General features: G+C 57.8%; 1 protein-coding gene across 2 annotated transcripts; it reads left to right on the top strand.

The window, feature by feature from the left end:
* The first annotated feature begins 6,123 nt into the window (after positions 1-6,123).
* On the top strand, positions 6,124-15,047 carry ASGR2 (asialoglycoprotein receptor 2). Of its 2 annotated transcripts, none has more exons than XM_051825294.2 (9): positions 6,124-6,280; positions 6,463-6,697; positions 9,721-9,837; positions 10,059-10,154; positions 10,442-10,513; positions 10,904-10,990; positions 11,078-11,223; positions 14,435-14,541; positions 14,703-15,047. In XM_051825294.2, the coding sequence occupies exons 2-9, from the start codon at positions 6,592-6,594 to the stop codon at positions 14,857-14,859; spliced, it is 888 nt and encodes a 295-aa protein (XP_051681254.1). In that variant the 5' UTR covers positions 6,124-6,280; positions 6,463-6,591; the 3' UTR covers positions 14,860-15,047. The 2 variants fall into 2 exon arrangements, with proteins under 2 accessions (XP_051681254.1, XP_051681255.1); XM_051825295.2 differs by having other exon boundaries at positions 6,128-6,280; positions 6,563-6,697.
* The last annotated feature ends 1,061 nt before the right edge of the window (positions 15,048-16,108 follow it).

Below are 16,108 nucleotides of genomic sequence, written 5' to 3'. Positions count from 1 at the left end.
ATCTGCCGGAGCAGAGAAGCTGTGGTTGGCATTAAGCACTTCTGCAGAAAGCAAAACTTAAGAGGCCCCGTCACCGAACTCCTACACACCCGGGGCTTTGAAATCCACTGGCCTGCTTGCAGGCGTGAGACAGGGAGAAGCTGTCGCCGTGTGAGGCCACGGGGCCTGAAGCCGCCAGCCTGTGCTGTGTCCTCACAAGGGCGCTAAGGTTAGAGTTGCAGTAAGCAGGAAGCCTGGGGCATTGTTCCTAGATTGTTAGTAACAGTTACTAAGAGAAAAATGATCAACAGAAAAAGTTGCCAAGCTGTGTTCGGGAACTACATTGTTGCAAACCTTTAGCTCTAAGAATGATCTCCTTACTGTTTACCACTTCACTTTAGCTGTTTGAAGGGTGAACTACTGAAAACGAGTGGGTGGGAGGCGGAGGTAGATTCTTTGTAGACTGCTGCCCGCAGCTGTGGCCACACGGGGGCGCTGCTGCGTGTCCGGACCGGGGAGCAAGAGGAAAAGTCAACTTTCAAAGAGGTGAAAGAGCAGACCTGCAAAACACGAAGTGACGTTCAGTCCCTGCTGCAAGCATTCAACACTTTCAAAAAGTTTATACTTTTTAAATTAAAAATTTATGCGTAGCATAACATTTACCATTAATTTTTAAAAATTTATCTACTTGAGAGGCAGAGAGAGGGAGAGGGAGAGAAATGGACAGAGAGAGCTCCCAGCTGCTCAAATGCCTGCAATGGCCAGATCTGGGCTGGGGCTGAACCTCGGAGCTGTGAACTCAATCCAGGTCGCCTGCCTGGTGGCAGCGTCAGCCTTGCCTTTCAGGTGTGCGCTGGTGGGACACTGGTGTCCGGAGCTGGAGCTGGGTGTGGAACCTGGGTCCCGTGACGTGGGACACGGACCTCTCCACTGGTGTCTCAGCTTCTCAGCTGAATGCTCGCTCTCCATTGTAACCATTTGAAGGCTACAGTTTGGTGGCATTAAGAGCAGTTATGTTGTGCTGCTGTCCACACAGCTCTGTAAATCTCGCAGAACTGAAACCCAGAACTGTTAAACAAAAACTGCTCATCCCCCCTCCCCCCAGCTTCGGGCTGCCACCATCCCACTCTCTGGCCCTGTGAATTTGGCTTTCGTCTACATAGAGGAATCATCCAGTGTGTAAGCTTTCAGGACTGGCTTGGTTTACCGAGTGTAACTTCTGTAGGGTTCATTCTTGTTGAAGCATGTGTCAGAATCTCCTTAAAAAAAAAAAAAAAAAAAAGATTCATTGGGGCCGGTGCTGTGGCGTAATGGGTAAAGCTGCCACCTGCAGTGCCGGCATCCCATCTGGGTGCTGGTTCAAGTCCTGGCTAATCCACTTCCAATCCAGCTCTCTGCTATGTCCTGGGAAAGCAGCAGAGGATAGCCCAAGTGCTAGGGCCCCTGCACAAGCATGGGAGACCCAGGAGAAGCTCCTGGGGACCAGCTTAATGAGTTAAGGTCCCAACCTACAGTGTCAGCATCCCATGTGAGTGCCGGTTCGAGTCCCGGCTGCTTCTCTTCTGATCCGGCTCTTGCTATGTTCTGGGAAATCAGTAAAAGATAGCCCAAGTGCTTGGGCCCCTGCACCCACATGGGAGACTGTTGAGAAGCTCCTGGCTTTGGATCGGCATGGCTACAGCCATTGTGGCCATCTGGGGAATAAACCAGCAGATGGAAAACTTCTCTTTCTGCCTCTGCCTCTCTATAACTCTGCCTTTCAAATAAATACGTAAATCTTTTTTTTTTTTTTTTTTTTGACAGGCAGAGTGGACAGTGAGAGAGAGAGACAGAGAGAAAGGTCTTACTTTGCCATTGGTTCACCCTCCAATGGCCGCCGCGGCCGGTGCATCAAGCTGATCCAAAGCCAGGAGTCAGGTGCTTCTCCTGGTCTCCCATGGGGTGCAGGGCCCAAGCACTTGGGCCATCCTCCACTGCACTCCCTGGCCACAGCAGAGAGCTGGCCTGGAATAGGGGCAACCGGGACAGAATCCGGCGCCCCGACCGGGACTAGAACCCGGTGTGCTGGCGCCGCAAGGCGGAGGATTAGCCTACTGAACCGCGGCGCCGGCCAAATCTTTTTTTTTAAAGAATAATAATAAGAAGTCTTGGCTCCTGGCTTCAGGTCGATGCAGCTCCGGCCATTGCAGCCAATTGGGGAGTGAACCAGTGGAGGGAAGACCTCTCTCTCTCTCTCTCTCTCTCTGCCACTCCTTCTCTCTCTGTATAACTCTTTCAAATAAATAAATAAATAAATCTTTAAAAGAAAGAAAGGAAGGAAGGAAGAAAGAAAGAAGCTTGCACAAAAGAAGAGAGAAGTGCACTAGCCCATCAGCTCTGGTGTGCTCCAGATGGCTTCCTGCAGCTGGGGCCCAGCACTTAGCAGAGGAGAGCCAGGTGGGGAGGCTGCAGACGACCTGTGTGAAAAATGAAGGCAGGTGCTTCTCAAACTGAGACTGTTCTCGGACACAAGCCATGCAGGATTGCAAGGATGTCCATGCACGGTTCACTCCCCAAATGCCCACCACAGCTGGGCCTGGAGCTGAGAACTCCATCCAGGTCTCCCGTGCGGGAGGCAGGAACCCAGTCACCTGAGCCACCAGCTGCTGCCTCCAGGGTCTGCATTCCCAGGAAGCTGGAGCGAGGTATGGAGCCCCAGGCACTCCGACATGGGACACGAGCATCCCAAGCCGCATCTTGACCACTAACGAAATGCTTGCCTCCCCGGTGACGTTTTAAAAGCGTGTGTGTACTTTCAACATACAACTTGCATGCCACAGAAAGTCCGGTGTTGGCAGGGGCAAGAGGCCTCTGTCGGCGAGTCCCTGGTCCTGTAGGCTAGAACACGGCTGAGCGCGGCCAACCAAGGCTTCCGGGCAGAGAGTAGTTGGAACTCTGGAGCTGGGAATGGGAAACCGGCGGCCCGCAGCCCCGCGCCTCGCCTGGTGGCCGGAGTCTGAGCAGCAGTTCCGTGGTTTTAACAGGGCTTCCTGTCCCCCACGCTGCCTTTCCCAGGGACAGTGGCCCCAGTGGTCGGGGACTCTGGAGGGAGACGCAAATGTGAGGTTGGCAGAGCCGTGGTGGGGACCTGCTGGGCGGGGACAGGGGCCCCCCCGCAGCCCTGGCCTCTCCCTCGGGCTCTCCCAGGCACCTCAACCCACCAGCCCACTGAGCGCTTTTGCTTCCTCTCCCCAGCCTGCCCCCTCAGCCACCTCTGCCCGTCCTGGGTTCTGAGGTTCTGCAGCGTCTGCAGAGCTTGGTGCTGGAGCCCCCGCACATCCGCGGATCCGCAGACGCCAGCATCCAATATCACAGGGCCTGGGCTTCCTCCTCAGTGCGGCTCCTGCTCCAGCTTCCTGTTGCTACACAACTGGGAGGAGCAGGGGTGGCTCAAGTAGTGGGGTCCCTGGCACTCATGTGTCAGACCTGGATTGGGTTTCTGGCTCCTGGCTTTAGCTTTGACGCAGCCCCAGCCAAGCACCGGCTGTTAACAGGTATTTGGGAAGTGAACCAGCCAGTGGGAGCCCCCTGCCCCTACTGTGGCTGGTTTATTTTGCTGAGCCAGTGTCTTCGTGGTTCATCCATAGCAGGTGTCAAAATGTCCTTCCTTTTTCTAAAAAAACAAACAAACAAACAAACAAAAACAGGAATTAAAAATTTGCTTATTTATTCAGAATACAGAGGGACACACGGAGACGGGCAGAGATCTCCCACCTTCTGGTTCACTCCCCAAATGCTGCCAAGAGCCAGGACTGGGCCACACCAAAGCCAAAAGCTTCTTCTGGGTCTCCCACGTGGGTGGCAGGGACCTAAGCACTTGAGCCACCTTCCACTGCTTTCCCAGGCACAGGAGCAGGAAGCTGGATTGGAATCGGAGCAGCCGGGACTCGAACTGGCACCCACATGGGATGCCGGCATTGCAGGCGGCGGCTTTACCTGCTACACCACAGTGCCGGCTCTGCTACCTGGCTTCTTAACTTGCCCCTTCCCCTCTTTCTACACGACAGCACTCCGATTGGGTCCTACTTTATGACCTCATTTAGAAGCCCTAGTTCCCGAAGCCACCTGGGGGTACGGCACCACCGAAGGGCTTCCGTGAGGGCTTCTTAGGGGGTGTGTCCCAGGACACCCAGCCCTTCATATGGTTCTAGGTCTGTTCCCTATTGGAACCGAGTGGAGTTTGTCAGAGCACGGGTCTGACTTCCAAGCATGGAGAGAGTGAGAGGTTGCATTTCCTTTCTCGGGGATGCTCTGTCCTAGAGAGCCAGCAGAGCTTGGAGTAGCCGCCTTCTTCTTCTTCTTCTTCTTCTTCTTCTTCTTCTTCTTCTTCTTCTTCTTCTTCTTCTTCTTCTTCTTCTTAAAAAAAGATTTATTTATTTGAAAGAGATACACAGAGAGAGGAGAGGCAGAGAGAGAGAGAGAGAGAGAGGGAGAGAGAGAGAGAGAGGTCTTCCATCTGATGGTTCACTCCCCAATTAGCCACAATGGCCGGAGTTACGCCGATCTGAAGCCAGGAGCCAGGAGTTTCTTCTGGGTCTCCCACGTGGGTGCAGGGGCCCAAGGACTTGGGCCATCTTCTGCCTTCCCAGGCCATAGCAGAGAGCTGGATCAGAAGTGGAACAGCCGGGTCTCAAACTGGCGCCCATATGGGATGCCGGTGCTTCAGGCCAGGGCATTAACCCTCTGTGCCACAGCGCCGGCCCCAGGGTGGCCTTCTTAAGGCAGATAGGGCCTAATGCTGTGACGTAGCAGGTGAAGCCGCCACCTGCAGTGCTGGCATCCTGTATGGGCACTGGTTTGAGTCTCGGCTTCTTCAGTTTATTGTCTGGATTTGTGTGACTCGTGTCATGGCTGCAGCACCTCTGCTTTCCTGGGGGCCATCGCAGAGGGCCTCAGCCCCCATGGACTCCAGTGTCCAGGCCCCTGCACCCTTGCGGGGTTCAGTGTGACTGAACCTGAACTTCACTGTGTTCTTAGCTCCCAGAGCCCAAGTGCACAGCCAAGTGCACCCCCAGCCCATCGAGGACTGGGAAGACCCTTCTCCTAAGGGATCCCTTTTCCCTCTTCACTGGGCTTTGCCTTCCCAGTTTCTCACTGGTCCCCCACCTGGCACTGCGTTTCCTCCCTGTGAAACGGCAGTCTTTGGGGCACCTCCCTCATGGCGGTGCTGACTGGTGACGCTTGAAAGAGAAAAGAGGGCCGGCGCCGCGGCTCACTAGGCTAATCCTCCGCCTTGCGGCACCAGCACACCGGGTTCTAGTCCCGGTCGGGGCGCCGGATTCTGTCCCGGTTGCCCCTCTTCCAGGCCAGCTCTCTGCTGTGGCCAGGGAGTGCAGTGGAGGATGGCCCAAGTGCTTGGGCCCTGCACCCCATGGGAGACCAGGATAAGTACCTGGCTCCTGCCATCAGATCAGCGTGGTGCGCCGGCCGCAACACGCCAGCCGCGGCGGCCATTGGAGGGTGAGCCAACAGCAAAGGAAGACCTTTCTCTCTGTCTTTCTCTCTCACTGTCCACTCTGCCTGTCAAAAAAAAAAAAAGAAAAAAAAAAGAGAGAGAGAGAGAGAAAACAGTGCAGCTAATTGGGGACAGTGGTGGGCACAAGGGCAGGACTTTGTGGTCCTGAGGGCGGGGCCTCCCGCAGGCTGTCTGCCTCGTTTTCCCCCTCTTCGGGAGGTTGGAGGTTTTACTCTCCTGCACAGGGCTGGGCAAGTCAGGCGGAGCCCACAGGAAGCTGGGGCCTGCGGCGCCAAGGCCAAGGTCACAGGTCTGGATTGGGCAAGAGCAGAGAGTCCCCCTGACAGTGGGCAAGGGGTGTTTGGAAAGGCAGCAATTCTGGGAAACCAGAGGCAGGAAGTGGGAGGGGGAGGGATGAAACAGCCAAGTGCACCCCGGCCCCTCCAGAGCTGGCTCCCCGTCTTGAGCAGTGCAATGCAGAGCCAGGTGGCTGGCGTGGGGGACGGGTGGGGCTCGGAGGGGAGGCCAGAGCTCGAGCCCACCTGCGCTGAGCGGAGGACAGACGAGGCTGTATCTCCACCTGGCTGTCTGAATTCTAGCCGCGTCGGCCTCTGTTTACTGTCCAAAGTCCCGGGGGCAGGAGATGCCAGGTCAGTCACCGGGACCTCAGACCCGGCTCAGGCCCTCGCCCGACCAGGCCTGCCCCGCCTCTCCCGTCGGCCTCAGCAGGACCACCTGCCCGGTTCTTCCTCCGCTCCGCCCTGGGGTCTGGGAGTCCGCTCTCCAGACCTCCCACAGGCAGCCGAGGTAGAGGAGGCAGGGGGGCCTGGGGATGCTGGGGTTTCAGGCTCCGTGGGGGCTGCCTGGGGAGATGTGGGGTGGTTCGTACCTGAGCGTGGAGGGCAAGGCCTTCGGCATGTCCTGAGAAGGGACAGGCCCCTGCTGCATGGCACGCCTCGGCCCCAAACTCGCCCCCACCTCAAACCCAGCCCCAGCTGTCGCCCCGACCCCTCGGCGCCTACGGCGACCCCACCGTCAGCATCTTGGCACAAGCGCCGGCCCCAGCCCTGAGCCGCAGCCTCAACGCAGCCCAGGTGTGAGCTGGCCCCCGGCCCATCATGGCCAAGGACTTTCAGGACATCCAGCAGCTGGACCCCGAGGAGAGCGACGAGGGAGCAGGCGCCCGTGGGCAGACTCCCAGGAGAGAGGACGCGTTCTGGAAAAGTGAGTGTCTGCTTCCTGGGACCTCCTCTGTCTCAACCACCCTCCCCCCCTTGGAGGCTTCTGTTACGTCCACCCCTTCCCCACATCGGGCAGGGACTGGGCCCTCTGTGGGCTCTGAGATGCTGGCACCTCAGCTGGCCCCAGCCGCACCTGCCTCTGCACAGCCAGGTGCCTGGGAGGGAGTGCGCGTCCGCTGGCGTGGGGAAGACGCTTCCTCCCTCCCAACCTGAGCCACATGCTCTTCTCATTTTTTTTTTTTTTTTGAGTATTTTCTATGTTTCATTTAAATAGTTATTGCTAGGTCTTTAAGTTAATTATATGTTTTTTTCAAATTATATATATATATATATATATATATATATATAAATGGTAGACAGAGAGAGATCGCATTCTTTTGCCCATGCCCCCAGATACCCAGCCAGGGCTGGGCCAGGCTGAAGCAAGGAACCAGGAACTTAATCCAGGTCTTCCATGTGAGTGGCAGGGATCCAGCTACTTGCTCTATCACTTGCTGCCTTCCAAGTTTACATTAGGGGCTGGCGCTGTGGTGTGGTGGTAAAGCCATTGCCTGCAGCGCTAGCATCCCATATGAATGCCGGTTCGAGTCCCAGCTGCTCCACTTCTAATCCAGTTCCCTGCTAATGACCTGGGAAAGCAATAGAAGATTGCCCAAGTCCTTGGGCCCCTATATCCGCATGGAAGACCTAAAAGAAGCTCCTGGCTCCTGGCTCTGGAGTGGTGTGGTGCAGCTTCGGCCATTGTGGCCATCTGGGGAGTGAACCAGCAGATAGAAAATCTCTCTCTGCCTTTCAAATAAATAAACAAACATATATTTAAAAATATATATATATTTGAAAGGCAGAATTATAAAGAGAAGGAGAGGCAGAGAGAGAGAGGTCTTCAATCCAGTGGTTCACTCCCCTATTGGCTGCAACAGCCAGAGCTGCGCTGGTCTGAAGGAGCCAGGAGCTAGGAGCCAGGAGCTTCCCCCAGGTCTCCCACGTGGGTGCAGGGGCCCAAGGACTTGGGCCATCTCCTGTTGCTTTTCCAGGCCATAGCAGAGAGCTGGATCAGAAGTGGAGCAGCTGAGACTCGAACCGGCGCCCATTTGGGATGTAGGCACTGCAGGTGGTGGCTTTAACAGCTAAGCCACAGCACCGGCCTTATAAATCAATCTCTTTAAAAAGTTGACATTAGCAGGAAGCTGGAATGGGACTGGGACCTGTGGGCTGATATGCGATGTGGGGGTCCAGGCGGTGCTTTAGCTGCCAGACTCCCGCCCCTCGTTTTTCTCATGCGTGTCTGATTTCCCATCAGTGCCGGCCAGTCTAGTTCTCGTTGCAGGTGTTGTAGACATTTCAGACAGGGGATACGGGTATAGCCTCTGTCTGAATGTCCTTGTCTGCTCGTTCTAACGTCTGTGTCAGCCCTGGATCTGTGTGGATAGACTGAGTAAGCTCCTGGTTATGTGTTCCTGGTTGCTGTTTGCCTTGTAACTTTGAATGCTGCGCTGTGATTTGAGCTGCTTGGGAGCCCGATGCTGTTGTGCTCCCCAAAAGCATTCCTGGGGTGCAGTTCAGCAGGTGGGCTCGGTCTGAGCCTGTGGACACGAATGGTTGTGGCCTCAGACTCTCAGCTCTGTCTGCTCAAAGTGGGAGTCTGCTGGGTTCTGCCTGTGTTTCGTCGCCCTGCCCTGTGTCGGGAACCTCCCCTCAGCAGCACGCTGGGTAATCGGAGCGCTCACCGTGTGTGCCTCCTGTCTCTTGGAGACCACTGCCTGCTGTCCAGGTGCCTGGAAACAGCCGTTTCCTGTGGTGCCCTGGTGTTTCGATTTGGTTGCTCCAGGAGGAGGTGAATCTGGGCGCTGCTAGTCCACCTTAGCCTCTTTCTTTTGCCTTTTCTTTCTAACTTGCCTAGGTAGCACCTTGCGTGTTCTAACTCATTTAATCCTCAGAACAATCCACTCTGGTAGCCGTGGCTGTCATCCCCATTTTATACCCATGAAAGTGGAGGCACGGCGGAAGGGAAGGCAGAGCTAGCTGGTGGCACGGCTGGAGGACGCCCAGGGGCAGCCGGGTTTCAGGGTAGCTGTGCGCTGGGCTGACCCTGAGTCGAGGGCTGACAGGTGACAGGTCAGGCTGGGAAACAGGACAAGGACCTGCTGTGTGGACATACTGGGGAGGGCAGGCAGGGGCTCAGCCGTGGACTCCCAGCGGGGTGGAGAAGCCGGCGGCCAGGGAGGGTGCTGGAGGGAGGGTGTCCCAGCCCACACTGTGATGACTTAACACAAACTCAGGACACCTGAGTCCGGGCAATTTACAGTGAGGAGAGAGCTATTGGGTCACGGTTTGGGGCGCTGGGAGGTCAGGATTGAGGGGCAGCGTCTCGGGAGGGCCTTCTTATTGTACCATCCCAAGGTGGAAGAGCAAAGAGCAGGTGCACACATGGTGGGGGAGGGAGATGCGAGCCAGGCTCACCCTTCTGTAAAGAATCCACGACGGGCATAACGAAATTAATCCACCCACGAGGACAGAGGGCAGAGCGCTCACCACCCGGCACCCTCCCCGGGCCCGTCTCCCAGAACCGCTGCTCCGGGGACCATGAGCCTTGGGGACAGGTTCAACCATGGCAGGGAAGAACCCACAGGCCAAGGCAGAGGACGAGCAGCCGGGGGAGGCGGAGCCCAGCGTGGCAGTGGGAGTGGCAGTGGCAGCATCTGATGGGACCCTGCGTGTGGCTGTCCCGGTGTGACAGGTTCTGGGTGGCCGCGTGCAGTAGTGGCCAACTCAGGATGGTGGCCGGCCAGGAGGTGTCCCGGGGAAGAAGAGTCTGGGCCCCTGATGTTGAAATCGACCCAGCTGCGGCCGGGACTCCCAGGGCTGTGCAGGGCTGGTGGGGGGCAGGAGGAGGACTCCCAGGGCTGTGCAGGGCTGGTGGGGGGCAGGAGAAGGACTCCCAGGGCTGTGTGTGGGGCTGGTGTGTGGGGGGTCTTGCTGTCCGCTCAAGCCGCCGCCTCTCCACAGGGCCTCCTCCGCCCCAGTCCCTCCTGCAGCGTCTCTGCTCCCAGTTGCGCCTTGCTCTGCTGGTCCTGGGCTTCAACGTGCTGCTGCTCGTGGCCATCTGTGTGATTGCAGCCCAGAGTGAGGCTCACAGGGCCAGTAGCAGTGGGGTGAAGGTGGTGGTGGGGGGAGAGGGGGGCCAGCAGGGGGCATGTGCTGGGGGCACCAGGGGTCGTCCATGGGGGAGATGATGGGGCTGACGGTGGCCGAGTGATGGGTGGCAGGGGACAGGCACAGGGACAGTGACGGATCCAGGAGACACAGCCCCTGCCCCAGTCCCATCCCCCCCACCTCCTGAGCAGGTGCACGGCTGCGGGTGGAGCTGCGGACCATGAACGCAAGCTTCAGCAACTTCTCCTCGAGCACCCTGGCCGTGCTCGGGGCCCTGGGCTCCCACAGTGAGTGTGCTGGGCTCTGGCTGCTCTGTGCAGGGGGCGGGGTCCTTGCTGGCAGAGACCAGAAAGCCTGGGACAGTGCTGCTGTGGCGGTGGGGGCTGAGTGGGGACCTGCGAGGGAGGCGGAGCAGGGGGTGGCCCGGGCCTCTGCAGCACAGCAGAAGTGAGCAGGGGGCGGCCGGCACGGGGAGACCGAGGACCAGGCCTTGGCCCGGTGGGGGAGGTGGGAGGCGGGGCTGGAGGGCGTGCCGGAGGCAGGGCGGGCAGGCTCCTCAGCTCTATCCTTGCAGAGGGCGGCCTCAGCGACAGTCTGACGGCTCTGGGGGCCAAGCTGCGGAAACAGCAGCAGGACGTGAAAGCAGGTCAGAGCCCCACGCGTGTGCATGTGATATGTGGTGTGTGTGTCGTGTGTGGTATGCAGTGTGTGGGGTGTGGGGAGTGTGTGTGGTATGGTTTGTGTGTGAGATGTGGTGTGTGTGGTGTGGTATGTGTCTGGTGTGTATTATGTGTTGTGTTGTGTGTGGTGTGTATGGTGTGGCATGTGTGTTGTGTGGGGGTGTAGTATGTGGTGTGTGAGATGTGTGGGGGTGTGGGGTATGTGTGTATGGTGTGGCATGTGTGTGGCATGTGTGCAGTGTGTGTGTGCAGTATGTGTGTATGGGGGTGTCTGTGCTCCCCCAGCTGACAGCTGGAGTCGGGGGGGGCGCTCCCGTCCGCCCGCCCCCTCGCCGTCCAGCCGTCTGTGCCCGCAGACCACGCCACGCTGCTCCTGCACCTGAAGCACTTCCCGGTGGACCTGCGCACGCTGTCCTGCCAGCTGGCCTTCCTGAACAGCAATGGTAGGGTAGGGCAGGGTAGGGGCGGGCTTGCAGCGCCCTCGCGCCGGGTCGGCCGCCTCTCAGCTCCCTCTCCCTACTGCCCCGCAGGCACGCAGTGCTGCCCTGTGAACTGGGTGGAGCACGAGGGCGGCTGCTACTGGTTCTCGAGCACGGGGAAGACCTGGCCCGAGGCGGACAGGTACTGCCGGCTGGAGAACGCGCACCTGCTGGTCATCAACTCCTGGGATGAGCAGGTGAGCTCTCACACCCGCAGGCAGGGCGAGGCCCAGGCTTGCCATTTCCTTCTGACCTGAGGCCGAGTCCAGAGGCCGAGGCATGGTGGAGCTGGGATGGGTTCATGGTGGAGCAGCCATGGACTCAGAGGTAGGAGACGGCAGCCAGGAGCTGGGGCCAGGGGCCAGGGGCCCAGGTGCCGCGGGGGCAATCAGGAGACAGAATTCCAGCTGGAGAGACCTGGGGTCCAGCACGTGGGAGAGGACCATGCAGAGCTGGGTCCCCTCTTGCCATGCTGCCCTTTGGAGGTGGCGGTCACTTGGGTCACTTGGGCGCAGGCAGTGACTTCCCTGCAATGGGTATGGGTCCCCCCCGGCATGTTTCTGTGTCTCTCTTTCCCATGGCTGCCACCAGACAAGCACCTCAACTCCAAGTTCCCGGGGAAGGAACTGGGACAGACAGGAGGAGGAGGAGGGCCACGCTGGCCACGTGCTGGCTACTCTCACCTATTCACTTACTTAGTCGACACAGTCCTGCTCTCCCCTCTGCGAGGGAAGGAGAGATGCAGACTCTAAGCCAGGTACGGCCGCTCGCTACCCAGGCAGCGAGTCCCGATGGAGCCCTGTAGTCAGCGTTTGCCTTGGTACCGTGGTCGGTGCAGGCGCCACTGTGTGTAAGTATTACAGTGCCAAGGCAATCCAGCCGTGTGATGCAGAGGCCGGAATCTGTTGACTATATGTTGACATTAATGTATATTTGTATCAAGGTCATGCAGAGTGTGTCACGTGGCACAGTGACTGCACACATATTTTGCTGTGCTGATCAGACTGAAGTTGCCATTACTGAATCCGTGCAATCTGGGAATATGTCAGTTTCGTGCTGTTCCACCTAAGATTCCCGAGCAATGTGGTTTGACCCGCGACACACGTGTGAGAGTTGCAGCCTCATGTGGGTGGTGTGTTTGTGTGTGTGGCCTGTGTGTTGTGTGTTGTGTGGGTGTGGCGTCAGTGATGTCAGAGTCCACTGAATGCTGTTTGCCTGGAATTCCTCCTCATCTATACGGATGCCAGCGAGGTCCTCCGCGCCTCTCCACTTGCCTTTGCTTGGTGCACCTCGGCCCTTCCTTTCGTTCCAGGCTCTTTGATTTTGGAGCCTTTTAGTTTTAGGTGCCGAGTCTCGGCCTTGGCTTAGCTTCCTCTGGGTGGCGCCTCACGGTCCTGATTGGATCCGAGGCTGAGTTCAGCCTGGGCATTCCCTTAAGGGAAGCTGCTGTGAAGTCAAGCTTGTGCTGTTTCTCTGTGATGCTGGGTGTTGTTTTTTTCTAAGATTTATATATTTACTTTTATTTGAAAGGCAGGAGAGAGAGAGGAAAGGGGATGGGAGAGAGAGAGAGCGAGAGAGAGCGAGCATGAGCACTTTTGTCTGCTTGCTCATTCCCCAAATGGTTGCAACGGTTGGGGCTGGGCCCAGCTGAAGGCAGGAGCCAGGAACTCTTTAAGTCTCCCATGTGGGTAGCAGGGGCCCAGGGACTTGGGTCATCTTCCGCTGCTTTCCCAGCATGGGGCAAGATGGGAAGTGGAGCAGCCGGGACTGGAACGGAGCCAGTAAGGGATGCCGGCACTGCAGGTGGCCACAGCGCCCGCCCCACATAATCTGCTTTCAGGATCTACTTTTTTTTTTTTTTTTTTTTTTTGACAGGCAGAGTGGACAGTGAGGGAGAGAAAGAGAGAAAAGTCTTCCTTTTGCCGTTGATTCACCCTCCAATGGCCGCCGCACCGTGCTGATCCGAAGGCAGGAGCCAGGTGCTTCTCCTGGTCTCCCATGGGGTGCAGGGCCCAAGCACTTGGGCCATCCTCCACTGCACTCCCTGGCCACAGCAGAGAGCTGGCCTGGAAGAGGGGCAACCGGGACAGAATCCGGCGCCCCGACCGAGACTAGAACCTGGTGTGCCAACACCGCAAGGCGGAGGATTAGCCTAGTGAGCCGCGGCGCTGGCCTCAGGATCTACTTTTTACACCTCTATGATATCATTGTTCTTTCTTCCTCCTCCTCCTCCTCTTTTTTGGCTTTCATTCCACTTGGTTTTCCTCCTTGCCGCTTTCACGACTGGGTGCAGTCCTGTCATCCTCCCACAAGGGGGCAGGAGTCACTCAGGTCACCTGGCACCGAGTGGTTTTTCCTCCCAGGCTTCACCACCGAGGGCTGGGCGCCAGTGACCTGTGTTCTTCGTTCAGTGGTCGGCTTCTCTTGGGGGTGGGAAGAAGGGACGGGGGCAGACGGTCTCAGTCAGTGGAGCATCTGGTCTCCGGGCACCTCCTCGCAGGCTCTGCAGGCTCCTCTGTAGTAACTGCGCCTGCCCTCGGATGGCGCTCCGCGCTGTGTCTCCAGGGCGTGACAGCGGAGTCAGGCAGTTTCCTCCAGACCCAGCTGCTGTTATGTGTGCATGCTGGCCAGCGCCTTCCTCTGCTTCTTCCAAACCCAGGTGGCCACACCTCCTCCTGCTCCCACCCCCACGGCCCAATCCTGGGGGAAAGACACCCCCACAAGAGGAAGCTACGTGGAGGGGCTGTGCCTGAGACCGGGGAGCTGTCTGCAAGCTTAGAGGCCACTTTCACCCCGGCTCCTGCCAGCTGGCGCACGGGGCTGCCCCCTCCTCCCCAGGCAGTCTGCCAGATCCCAAGTGGCCGCGTCTCACAGGCGTTCTGGGCAGAGGGCATGAGTTCGGAAGCTCTAGGGCCTGGCAAGACTACACATGAAAACAACCAGGGGCCTCTGAGAGGCAAGTGAAACGGAGATCCTTAATGGTCTGGCGTCCATGGGGTCCGCGGGAGCAGGGTCAGGATTCCCAGAGTTGGAGGCTGTGGAGAGGACCGTGGTGGGAGCAGCAGCTGTGCTGGGAAGGAAGCGGACCCTGAGCCAGGGCTGTGGATGGGGACCAGTGGTCATCAATTTACAAGGGGGTTGCCTCTGTGGACTGTGCCACCTCCCTGCAGAATGGGGGGAGCACCCGACCTAGAGGGCGTCCGAGGACTCGGATCATCCGTGTGGCTCACCTGGCCCGCAGCCTAGCCCGGCAAACGGTCGCTGGCCAGCAGCTGCGTTAGCAGAAGAAAAAGCGAGGAAGCAGTCACACTTCGAGCTGGGGAAGCAGAGGGGCCACGCGCGATGCCTCCGTGGCGGAGGGCAGCACCGCAAGGGGCCAGAGACTTCCCTTCTGCCTTTTTCTTCCAGAAGTTCATTGCACAACACGTGCGCCCCTTTCATATCTGGATAGGTCTGACTGACAGCGACGGCTCCTGGAAGTGGGTGGATGGGACCGACTACAGGTCCAACTACAAGTGAGTGGCTTCTCCAGCTCTGGGGACTGTTCCCTGGGGATGCCCCCCTGGGCCTCACGCTCCCCAGGCGCCCCACCCCTGAGGCCGCAGCGTCAGCTCCCTGAGCCCTGCCCTGCTATGGGGTGAGGGGCTCAGAGCTTGCTCTTTGCCTGCCTTCTTAGGAACTGGGCTCCCACTCAGCCCGACAACTGGCGGGGCCACGAGCTGGGCGTAGGCGAAGACTGCGCGGAGATCCGCTCGGATGGCCAATGGAATGACGACTTCTGCCAGCAGGTGCACCGCTGGGCCTGTGAGATGCGGCGTAACATCACGGGCTAGGAACGGCAGCAGGGCCCCGCCCCCCGCTGCTCCGCGGCCCATCAGAGAGGAAGAAGTGCGCAGAGAGGGGTGGTTTAAGTCCCAGACAGCGGGAGGCCGAGCCCTCCCCTCCTCCAACAATACCATGTCATTATTCTAAGTGGCAGCTTCCTCCTTGGAGTAGGAAAAGAAGGAACAAACACCCCAAACTCTGCGTGGCCTGGTTATTTGGAACTGGGAAAGGTAGCCTGCCAAGAGGAGGGACACGAGAGGGTCTGGGGGAGACAAGGGAGCGGCGGAAACACTAAGCAGCCAGCACTTGTGCTAGCTGGAGGGTCTGCCAGCCCCCCAGGGTTCCTGCAGGAAGCAGCTGTCCTTGCGTTTGGGGTCTCCCCAGACCAAGTTCCGGGAATGTCCCTCTTGACTCTCAGCTCCCAGGGAAATGTGAAGAGGAGGGGGATTGGAGCAGTGCTCGGCCAATTTGTTAAAACGTTATTTATTTATGTGCATCTGCTGGTTGCACTTCAAACGTTTGCAACATTCTGAGCTGAACCAAGCCAAAACCACGAACCCATAACTCAGTCTGCCCCAACGGTTTTTATTTAATTTGTTTATTTATTTAATTTGTTTGAAAAGCAGAGACAAACGGAGAGAGAGAGAGAGAGAGAGAGAGAGAGAGAGAGAGAGATCTTCCATCCACTGGCTTACTCCCCAAATGCTCACAAGAGCCCAGGCTGAACCAGGTCGAAACCAGGAGCCAGCAACTTTGTCCGAGTCTCCCACGTGGGCAGCTGAAGAACTTAGGCCATCAACTGCCACCTCCCAGGATGCATTAGCAGGAAGCTAGATAGGAAGCAGAATTGCTGGGGCTCGAACCCTGCACTCTGATGTGTAATGCAGAGGCTTAACCACTGTGCCACGATGCCTGCCCCTGGCTGCCTCTCTTTGACCCCAGTCAGCTCCAGGCATATCTATGACACAGGATGTCACCGGCAGTGTCCGCACACTCCCCCTTCTAACATAATTTGTGGGCACACTCCCCCTTCTAACATCATTTGGAAATGGGCCTTAAGAGAATCTCTCAGTAATTACTGTTTTTTAAAAAGATCTATTTATTTATTTGAAAGTCAGAGTTACAGGCCGGCGCCGCGGCTCACTAGGCTAATCCTCTGCCTAGCGGCGCCGGCACACCGGGTTCTAGTCCCGGTCGGGGCGCCGGATTCTGTCCCGGTTGCTCCTCTTCCAGGCCAGCTCTCTGCTGTGGCCAGGG

This window comes from Oryctolagus cuniculus, chromosome 17, assembly GCF_964237555.1.
Source record: "Oryctolagus cuniculus chromosome 17, mOryCun1.1, whole genome shotgun sequence".
NCBI classification, from domain to species: Eukaryota; Metazoa; Chordata; class Mammalia; order Lagomorpha; family Leporidae; genus Oryctolagus; species Oryctolagus cuniculus.
This window is presented reverse-complemented; position numbering and strand designations above follow the sequence as displayed.

Bases quoted from the DNA above. Each gene is read 5' to 3' on its own strand.
- ASGR2 (XM_051825294.2), top strand. From the start codon at position 6,592: ATGGCCAAGGACTTTCAGGACATCCAGCAGCTGGACCCCGAGGAGAGC. The intron at 9,838-10,058 runs GTGAGGCTCACA...CCTCCTGAGCAG, and splicing joins CTGTGTGATTGCAGCCCAGA to GTGCACGGCTGCGGGTGGAG. The intron at 14,542-14,702 runs GTGAGTGGCTTC...CTGCCTTCTTAG, and splicing joins GACTACAGGTCCAACTACAA to GAACTGGGCTCCCACTCAGC.